Raw genomic sequence first — 11,368 nt, 5'->3', positions numbered from 1 at the left:
CAGGATTCTATTAGATTCAGGCCGATGACGCTGTCACACTATGCAACCAACTGTGACATGTTTTGCTATATCCCTGGGTTGGTTTGAGTTTGTTGCTGCTAGTTTGTACACTGCTGTAGTCAGAAATGAGTTGTCTAGTACCACAATATGTGTTTCTCCCCTAGACATGGGTTGCACCTCGGAGTCTCATGTGACTGTTTCTGAAACAGTGTTTCATCTAAATTACACTAACTTAGAAATGCATGGAAATACGATGACATTGCTAAAGTATGAAAATAATTTGTAGGAAACAACATTTCCATATTATGATGTTGTCAAATTTACTTTAGAGATATGTCATTACTGTTACGAGCGAAGTTTGTCTAAAATAGCTAGTAATGCTAATGTTAGCATGCTAAAATGTAGTGGGGTCTTCAATCTTAGTTCACTGTCTAAAGTCAATGTGGCGACATCACAATCATGAAAAAAGGGTTTCCTAGTAATTATTTAGTCTTTTGAAATGTTATGTTTCCAAGCCAAATCTGCATTGTATTGAGGTAGGCTAACGCTATGCTAGCGATGATAGTGATAACGAGTCTCAAAATATACAAAACCAGATACATAACCAGCAGTCTAGCTACTGGTATACTCGCCACCACTGGGGACCAACGGACTCCCAAACACCTATTCCGCATTATAGGGTCCTTCGGCAGGGCATGCAAACTAGTTGGCTGTGCATCCTGCTGGAAGCATTAAGTGCATGGTCAATCCGTATAGGGCTTTTCAGTCAAAATCATCTGATCTTTTGAACGCGTTGGGGGCAATGAAACAACGGAACCCCATTCAATGAAATGAAGCGGTGGGCAGAGGGGCCATTTGCAAGTAGAGCTTGGTAAAAGGGGCATGACTTGTTAACATAATTGTAATCCAAACACAACCTTAATTTGCATGTTGAGACACACTAAGGTTCCAAACGTATCCTATTTACACACTGTAGTCAAGTTTGACACCAGAATAAATGTTTCTGACTCATATTGATGCCGCATAGGGATTAGTTGGTTTTTAGTAGAGGGTCTGAAATGTCATATTCAAACAATTATTATTCAAACACCTTTACAACCTGATGGGAATTTAAGTTCTTTATTTTTCCTGTGAATGACAGTTCTGACCTACACATGGCCTACCGACAACTGCCATGCGCCGATTTAGGCTTATTTTTAAATCAGGAGCTGACAAGGATGGGGCATCAGCGTCCCCAGAGATCTTTTAAATCTGAGCAGTTTACCGGATGGTAAAAATGGGCCGTTCTCTGTCTCCAAACTGCCTAATCCCAGCACTTCCTCTCCTCCGCTCCTCTCCCCCTGCCCACAGTGTAATGCATTTTCTGTAACTAACAGCCGTTGTTTCCCGATTGTCACGCTCCCATCCCTTTCTCCAGGAATGTGTATGTCTGTGTGTGTGTGTGTGTGTGTGTGTGTGTGTGTGCAGGAGCGGAGAAGAGGAGGGGCCATTGGTCTCTGGGGCGCAGGGCTCTCTTCTAGTCTTGGAGCCATGGACACCGAGGCCAGAGTGAGAGAGAGACAGAGAGAGGGAGAAAAAGAGAGAGAGAAAGAGAGAGAGGAGGGGGGGCGACAGAGAGAGAGAGAGAGAGGCTAGGAGCTGGCAGAGTATCTGGATAAGCCATTACTTTTTACACCACAAACCTCCCCTCCTCCTCCCTCCATCCCCAGCTCTGTGATGACTCTGGCAGGCATGGTGCTGTAACTGGGCCCCGTCACGCCTAGCCCCCCCTCCCTCCTGGTTGAACAACCACCTCAGTGAAAGACGGACACTGGGATGTCAATTCCTCTCGTGCTGGCAGCACCCGGTGCCTTTCAACAGCCTTTAGGGCGTTTAATTAAGCATGTCCCTTATCTGCCCAGAGCCTGATAGACACAGAGCCTCAGGACCTGCAGGGACCACACTAGGTACAGTACTGTAGGCACAACAGCACACCATGAGGACTTCCTGCAGTTAACCCTAAATACCATTCTGATGATTTGATGTCAGTTTCTCCCATGTGTTCCCATTATCCTCAATCATTATGTGAGCATGCTACTGTCATCATGTTTGTGTTGAAAACAGCAATTCTTTCAGATCAGTGTTTTCCAGTTTCTCTGTGCTAAAAGCTCTTGTCTTAGTGTGGTGCTGGTGGCAGTGTGGAGTGTAGTCCAGTCAATATGTTATGTCTACAGAGGGCCTGAGCAGGCTGTCTGACCCCTCAAGAGCCCTGGCGCTTTTTGGGATCATCACAGGTCCAGGCCTCTCTGTCCCGCCAGCCCAGGGGATGGGGGTGATTCTGGGTGTACGGGGAACCCTGTAGACCCTCAGCCTGGGTCGGGTGTCAGGGGTACACACTCTGGGGAACACAACCTGACCCCCTGTCTCGTTACACATGGGGCTCCACTCCAAGGCCACGTTCAGTGCCACCACACTGCCCAAACCGTGTGTGTATGTGTGTTTGAGAGAGGGAGAGAGCAATAGAGAGGGCTGTTAATGGGAGACAAAAGCTGAGCGATGTGAGTTCAGTGGGACTAATTCCACTTTAGTTCAAGTAAATACATTGGGAATGAGTCAATGCTGGCGAGCCAAAGTGTGACTAATTGCTCAGGGTCAATAACTCCGGGCCTGATTCTAGCTGGTTTCAGACCCGAAAACAACCCCGATGTGCTGGTGTGAGCATGGGAGGGCAGGCCTCTGTGTCTGGAACAAAACAGTCGAAATGAATCAATCATCGGCTCAACATTCTGTTCTGGCTCTATTGTTCAAAAGCCCACTAAAAAGGATTGGTCGGCGACTCTGGGTGAAGGCGAGTGGAGTAAGGAACCATATGAAGGTAGCTACAATAGAAAACACAGCTTTTTGCTGATGGAGGCCAGGGCTCAGGCAGGTCTGTGGGGGCAAATGCTATTCAACCACAGGTGGTTGCTGCCATTTCAGCCAAGTGCTTATTTTTTATCACAAAATACTGTGTTCCTTCACAAAAGCCAAGGCCAAAAGAAAATGCCAACTACTCTGCTCTACTGGGCCTGTAAAAAAAAAGCAAATCATTGCAAAAATGTTCCATGCCTGTGAACATTTTCCATGCCTGTGTTTCAGGATGCTCCACACAGGTATGATCCGACACGGCTTACCGAATCACAATAGCCTGCTCTAACAGAAAAATGGACATCTGCTTTGCCTGTTCCACCCTGAAAATAACAGTGTCCAGTGCTGTTGTACCCTGGCTGAATACAGCCTCCCCCTCTCCTCTTGTACATTTTAGTCATTTATCCAGAGCAACTTACAGGAGCAATTATGGTTAAGTGCCTTGCCCACCTTTTGATTACTGGCCCAATGTTCTTAACCTCTAGGCTACCTGCCGCCCCCTGCTACTTTTCTCCCTCCCCCCAGCGACAGTCTGATAGGAGCTATGGAGGGAGCGTCCCTCAATAACACTCCCAAGCCCAAACAGTGGCGTGTTGCTTGGCTAAGCTATATTTCCTCTCCAGCCAACCCAGCATCTGTTTGTGCGAGCTCCTGTCCTGTTATCCCAGGCTCTCTGACACCCTGCTCGATCAATTGGTATTTACTCACCCAGGGCAAAGAACCCCAAGGTGGTGGGGGGCGTAGTGTGATGACAAAATGCATCCTGGACCAACACCTCTATTGTTTGTGTGATTAGCGGAGGCAAAATGAGGTGTGAACAGAGGAAATCCAGGTGCACCAGTGTGTGTACAAGTGTTTAGTACCACATGGGGGTGGTACCTCAACAGGGCCACACTGTACCTCAACAAGACCTCATCGTAAATGACATCATTTGGACACACCAAAGGTTTTTACCTAACAAGTTGAATGATTAAATATCATTACATATTCTACAACTCTCAAAGTAAATATTCTATAATTGCCATTGCATCCCAATCCCAAAAGGAGTTAACAGCTACTGTATATTACTGCGGGTTCTCTCTGTGCTGATGTCAACGACCAGGGCCAGATAGGGCCGTAGAGGAGAGGTTAGGGCCAGGGATCCAGGATCAGAGAGTAAACAACAGTAGCATTGGGTCTCCCTGCTGGGTTGATTATTGGAATGCAGTAAATAGGCATGCCCATTGCCTAGACAGAGGCAGCACATCTGGGGCTCAGCTCAACACCGCTCACCTGGGCATCTGCACTGGTTGGTATACACTTTAAATGGAGACAGCAGCAGAACAAACAATTTATGGTTCAGTAAAAAGACTGCACAGGATGTATCATAACCAGTGACTGAAAAGAGAGGTAGGCCTACACCTTCGGTATGTTTACCAGCTATATTTAAATCAGGAAAAACGAGACCAAGACCACATGCCTTTTGCAATGTTGTGCTTCAAGGTCAACCAGCCACAGATGTTACAGCTTATTCTGCAAATGTGTTAATGAACAAAACCCGAAGGACCTAATAACACCTTGGGCACAGGAAACAAACAATCCCACATGCAGTACGCTGCTCCTTCCAAAGTGAGTATTATTTATCTGCACAGGCACAATGTTTGTGGCTGTGGTGGTCTTTGTTCATCACCAGACAGAGAACTCCATGGTCAACTCATTTCTGTTTATCTTGTTGACCATAGTGGAGACTATATAAAATAAGACAACTTAACTGACTTTTAGGAGCAACAATACTCTGATCTCTTGATTGATACATTTTTCCAACACCAAAACGCCTTATGGATAGCTGATAGTTTCCCTGTGTGAGGGGCTCATACTGAGGAAATTAAGTTGAGTGAATCAATGATCAGAGAAATTGAGTTTATTGAACAGAAGAACCTTGTGCTGTGTGGAACAGGCAAAGCTTTGCCTGGATTTTGAGCTGTTAACATGTTTATGTGATTGGATTTGTACTTTGTCACACAGTACCCTCTTCTGGTGAAAAAGGAGCAGTTGAAATCAGAGAAATTTAAGTTAGATATCTAACAAATCTGCTTCTGTCCAATCCATTCCACAAGTACAATAGAAACTAGTATCAAATCTAAAAACTAGTATCAAATCTAGAAACATGTTACTGACGGAGGTATATGTACCCCATATACTGGAGGTAGGCCGTTGTTCATTCTAGGACTAGGTGGAGGAGAAGAAAATCAAATTGAGCACTGAACGCAGAACAAGACAACTTTGTCCATTCAAAATGAATGTATTTAACTAGGCAAGTCAGTTAAAGAACAAATTCTTATTTACAATGACGGCCTAAACACAGACGACGCTGGGCCAATTGTGGGGTCGCTCTATGGGACTCCCAATCACGTCCGGTTGTGATTCAGCCTGGAATCACAACAGGGTCTGTAGTGACACCTCTAGCACTGAGATGCAGTGTCTTAGACCACTGCCCCACCCAGGAGCCTACAATAGGCATGTTTACAATAAAAGTACACAGAACAAAAATATAAAACACAAAATGCAACAATTTTACTGAGTTCCAGTTCATAGATGTAAATCAATTGAAATAAATTCACTAGGGCCTAATCTACAGATTTCACGACTGGGCAGTGCACAGCCATGGGTGGACCTGGGAGGGCATAGGCCCACTCACAGGGGAGTCAGGCCCAGCCAATCAGAACCCCACAAAGGGGCTTTATAAGACAGAAGTGTACCGGTTTCATCAGCTGTCCAGGTGGCTGGTCTCAAGATGATCCGGTAGGTGAAGATTCTCTAAAACATTGGAGGCAGTTTATGGTATAGAAATTAACATTAAATTCACTGGCAATTTCTGCAGTCAGCATGCCAATTGCACTCAAAACTAGAGACATCTGCAGCATTGTGTTGTGACAAAACGGCATTTTAGTGGCAGTTTGTCTCTTGATACACACCACCTAGCTGGTGGATGGATTATCTTGGTAAAGGAGAAACGCTCACTACAGGGATGTAAACAAAATTGTGCACAAAATGAGAGCCTGTAGGTATGGAACGTTCTGGGATCTTATATTTAAGCTCATGAATCATGAGACAAACACTTACCATGTTGCGTTTATATTTTTCAGTGTATGTCCTTTGCTTTGTCAACAGCTAAACAGACTCATGGTTTTGACCGGTATAATGCTGACATTGAAAGGCACTCCATTAAAATTGATTAGAACTAAGTATAATTTTGGGAATGACAATTCCAAATTCAAGATTTGACTAAAATACACAATGCATAGTTAAATGTGAAATGGCCCCAAGCTGAAAAGATCACTCATGGCCACTGTAGGTATTCACATGTGATGACAGGAAGCTTGCAGAGTGATGCTCAAGGTTCCCCACGGCAGATGTGGGATGAGAGCAAGCATAACATACTCCTGCTATAATGCTTATTCACTTCAGCCATTTCAACAACCCAATTCTAGTCTAGCAATTAATTTAATGTATTTGGGTGAAACCCTGAGGATAGTGTTTAACTACTAAAAAAGATAGACAATAAAATGGCATTGCCAGAAGCAGCACTGCAGATATTGATTCCAAGACGGCCCTCATAGGTCACCATCTGCACAGGTTCGCTTCACGCCGTTCACAGCGTGGTTGCCACGGGACCAAAACAGCTGAGCCTCATGCTTCAACGCTCTTGGTTGTGGAAATATACCCCATATGCCGGTTACTTTCTGCATCTACATCCTATCGCAGTCTACCTTTAAAACACTTTCCAAGTAGTGCTTGGTCATTAATTAAACTATTACATCAAGCAAGTTTAAAGAAACAGGCCATACATATTTTCTCCCTCAACTTTATTACATGAAAGTGTACAGAGGTTAACGGTAAGACTTCTGGTAGCGGGCACGGGCTCCTGGTCCACCGAACTTCTTAGACTCGCAGCGACGAGGGTCGGCAACCAGCAGGGTCCTGTCATACTGGATCAGGATGTCCTTGATCTCCTTCTTGGAGGCCTCATCCACATCTGGCGGGATATTAACAGGGCAGGTTAGTTAGTGAACCATCTTTCTTGACCAAATTGAAAGGCAGCAATCATGCACCTGCCATCATCCAAAAGGGATAAAACCCAACATAGCAATATTGCTTCCTGCAAAAATTAGTCCAAAGTATTTTATCAACAGAGGCAATATTCCATTGAAAACAAGATGCATTATTTCGTGTACAGTAAAATTATTCTCTTACATTTCTGGTAGTATGCGACCAGGGCTTTGGAGATGGACTGACGAATAGCTGCAAGGAGAAGGCACAGCGTAAGACAAACGGCCATATTCAGTCAAGTACAGTTATTTCAAATCAAGGCATCAGTTTCTACTGAGATGATATGGCTAAACTGAAGTAGAGCAGCTCCCAGTTGTAAAAACAAGTCACCGTAGATCTGTGCTACATGTCCACCACCCTTCACCCGGACTCGGATGTCAACTCCAGCAAAACGCTCCTTGCCCAGCAACAGCACTGGCTCCAGCAGCTACAAGAGAGAGAAACTTTGTCAAGGATGCACACAATGTCTATATCCTGCAGACACATGCAGCAAGTAAACACAACCAGACATTTAGCTGAATGAAGACCCATGTTGAACTTGGGCTTAGTAAACCAACAGCAGCTCTATAAGAAGCCACGTTACACATACATGAAATAGTTAGCAACTGTTTCCTAAGGGACAAATTCACTAGATGGAGACTGGTCAAAATGCACCCCCTCACCAACAAAATGTCTTCCCCCTCACATGACCCTCCACTTGTACAGTAAAATAAACGGAACCCAGAGTTCCTCTGTGGAGATGGTAGAACCCTCCAGAAGGACAACCACCTCTGCAGTGCTCCACCAATCAGGCCTTATAGTAGAGTGGCCATACGGAAGCTACTCCTTAGTAAAAGGCACATGACAGTCCACTTGGAGTTCGCTAAAAGGAACCTAAAGACTCAGACCATGAGAGATTATCTGGTCTGAAACCAAGACTGAACTTTTTGGCCTTAATGCTAAGCGTCACGTCTGGAGGAAACCTGGCACCATCCCTATGGCAAAGCATGGTTATGGCAGCATCATGTTGTTGGGATGTTTTTCAGCAGCAGGGACTGGGAGACTAGTTAGGATCAAGGCAAATATGAACGGAGCAAAGTTCAGAGATCCTTGATGAAAACCTGCGGCAGATGGCTCAGGACCTCAGACTGCGGCCAAGGTTCACCTTCCAACAGGACAATGACCCTAAGCACATAGCCAAGACAACGCAGGAGTGGCTTCGGGACAGGTCTCTGAAGGTCCTTGACTGGCCCAGATCAGGTTCCAGTCTGGGCTCTCTAACATCTCTAGAGAGTCCTTAAAACAGCTGCGCAGCAACGCTCCTTATCTAACCCGACAGAGCTTGAGAGTATCGGGAGAAACTCCCCAAATACAGGTGTTCCAAGCTTGTAGAGTTATACCCAAGGCTCAATGCTGTAATCACTGCCAAATGTGCATCAACAAATTACTGAGTATAGGGCCTGAATACTTAAATGTGATATTCCCGGGTTTTATTTGATAAATTAGCAAACATGTCTAAAAAACAGTTATTGCTTTGTCATTATGGGGTAGTTTGTAGATTGATGACGTAAAAAAAACGATTGAATCAACTTTAGAATAAGGCTGTAACGTAACAAAAAGGTTTGAATACTTTAAGAAAGGATCTGTATATGCTACAAATCTTCTACCAACGGGTTGCTGTGCCAATGTACCACACAAAGCATACCGACGTTAGGTACTTCAATATAATGGTTAACTTTCAAAACCTCAATAAAGACTGTCAATCTCGACAAATAGAAAATACATCCCTCACTACCCTGTAGGCTTAGCCAGTATAGAAGGCGTGGCAAACTGAAAGGCATTAAACTTGTTTTGTTACAGATATCCCTTCCAATTCAAATGGCCGCTGCAGTTTGGATTGATTATGCCAGTAAAAAAATAAAGAAAAAGTAACCCGGAGTTCACAATAAAGACGGGGAGTTATTTCCTCTTTTGTACATAAAATTACAGATAGAGATGACAAATGCTCAACATGTAGACGAGGGGAGAGTTTAAGTACAACTCTTACAAGCCTGTTAGCTTATTCTTTAGACGTTTGGGGCTGCTGGTAAACCATGATGTGCAGGTTTTCATCCAATAGGGTACAGACTTACGTGAATATTCTAAAATCTCCATAAAAACAAAGCGATTTCAGTTTCCTTCATGAAAATGTGCAGCCGGACAACATACCAGGGAAAATGGTTAAATTTACCAGATCCGACCTGGCACAGCCAGCGCCTTCAATAAACAAGGGATATTGGCCAAATGAGAAAACACCATTCATTGTGTTTCAATTGTAGCATATGCCAAACTTTATACACCATTTTTTGTATTGTTTTAAGGCTACTTTCACAGTTCAGCTGGCAGATTTGAGCCCTAAATGCATCAGGGATTTGCACGCATAGGCGTCATATGACAACACACTGGGCTTATTCCAAAAAAAAAAAAAACTAGGACTAACCCCAGAAGACAGCGAGAGATATGCCGGTGGCATGCTACGACACCAACATGCATTTCTTTATCGCAGAAGGCTACTGCATCTACAGATAGATGCAAAGGAGGCATATGCATACATTTTCAAACAGAAATATATATATATATATTTATATATATATTTTTTTTTTTATACAAATAATTAGATTATGGGGTAACACTGGCAGGCCTGAGTGTTCCTCACCTTAAGTTCACCTGTCAGTTAGTTGGCGCACCACCTTCATATCATAGGCCTGCATTAGCTAAAGCTTAATAATAGCCACACCATACAACACTTATTGTAATATCAAAAGTCAAGCCATTGTTCATAAAGATACCAGCAGAAGAGCAAATCCCTTATTTTGGACAACAGTCCATTTCAATCTGCCTTTAAGGACTCACCTTGTACTGGAGTGTGGCTGGCTCAATCATCTCAAGGGGTCTGCCATTCACCTTGATAAGGCCATTCCCCCTCTTGCAGTGAGCAACAGCGGTGGCTGTTTTCTGCAAAGAGATGTGTAACCTTCATTTAACTAGACAAGTCAGTTTATAAAGAACACATTCTTATTTACAATGACAGCCTACCAGGGAACAGTGGGTTAACTGCCTTGTTATGGGCAGAACGACAGATTTTTTGTGTGTGACCTTGTCAGTTCAGGGATTCGATCCAGCAACCTTTCAGTTACTGGCCCAAAACTAACCACTAGGCGATCTGCCGCCCCAAATAAAAATACTGTAATGTTCACAACCATTTGCTAGGTTTTCGCTAATTACACGTGCACTTTTCTATGAAGCGGGTGTGGCTAAACAGAGAATATTAACATTACAAACAAATGTTTTACACCCCCAAAAAAGGCATGCATGGGATTGCTGATTAACAGTACTATTATACGCAACACTAATTAGCCAGCCAATGTATTAACCAAACACTGAGGTACTAATGAGGGATGAGTGGACCAAGTCATGGCAACTCGCTAGCTACAGTACAATTAGTTAAAGACGATATAATAAAAAATAAATAAACACGACTCTAGTTAACTAATGCAGCATTGTGGCATAATAAAATCAGCGAACAAACGTTAGCTACCTCACAACAAACAATTGGCGTTGATTTAGCTGAACATTCTTCCCGGCATAAAATTAGCTAAATGATTAACGCAGCTAGCAGGCCGCAACATTTGTAGCTATTCACATCAATATGCCACTGGCTGCAATCAAGGCAGATTTAGACGTTTGACCATAAAGTTGTCAAATTGACGGTCACTTACATTTCCAAATGTAAAATGTATAATTTGGAGGGAGGGGGGGGTCAAATACAAATTTCTGGTCTATTTGGCTAACATGGCTGAACAAGCTAGCTAATGTCAGTTTGTTGGCTCAACACGTGGAATAAATTCAGAGTTTACTCACTTTGCGTCCGAAAACCTGGACAGATTGCAGAGGACCTTTGGCCGGCATGTTTCTGAAACAATTAAATCACAATGATTACCTTCAAAAAAATAATTAATAGATTATGTTTTTGCATTTGTAACTGAGCTCAAGCGAGAACATACCGTCTTCAGCTTTAGTGCCGTACGAAAAGACCGAAAGGGGGTTTCAAACACCGAAAATCAGGGGCAGTAGCGCGACAGTTTGTGGCTTTGCAATGCATTTACGACAATTGCAGGCAGAGAGAAAAAGCCGATAATCTGGTCTGAAACTTCTCCACAATTCATTTTTATTTTGTAGCAACAAAATGTATCATGTATTTTGATAATTTAAGTAAAATATTTGTATTTTACATGTTTAATTAATTTAGTCAATGTCAATTTGGCCCATGAATTTACATTTCTGCAAAATTAGAAATTCATGGCCCAAATAATTTACATTGTCGGAATTAATTATAGCTGATTAATTTAACATTGTCTGTCAGAAAAAAATACAA

General features: G+C 43.3%; 1 protein-coding gene across 1 annotated transcript; it reads right to left on the bottom strand.

Annotated features, from left to right (window-relative positions):
- Positions 1-6,714: 6,714 nt before the first annotated feature.
- LOC135514998 (small ribosomal subunit protein uS9) lies at positions 6,715-11,056 on the bottom strand. Its single transcript, XM_064938784.1, has 6 exons — positions 10,998-11,056; positions 10,855-10,906; positions 9,847-9,948; positions 7,306-7,402; positions 7,120-7,167; positions 6,715-6,901 (listed from the first exon to the last, which is right to left on the bottom strand). The coding sequence occupies exons 2-6, from the start codon at positions 10,900-10,902 to the stop codon at positions 6,756-6,758; spliced, it is 441 nt and encodes a 146-aa protein (XP_064794856.1). The 5' UTR covers positions 10,903-10,906; positions 10,998-11,056; the 3' UTR covers positions 6,715-6,755.
- Positions 11,057-11,368: the final 312 nt, after the last annotated feature.

Source organism: Oncorhynchus masou, chromosome 26 (assembly GCF_036934945.1).
Source record: "Oncorhynchus masou masou isolate Uvic2021 chromosome 26, UVic_Omas_1.1, whole genome shotgun sequence".
NCBI lineage: Eukaryota > Metazoa > Chordata > Actinopteri > Salmoniformes > Salmonidae > Oncorhynchus > Oncorhynchus masou.
This window is presented reverse-complemented; position numbering and strand designations above follow the sequence as displayed.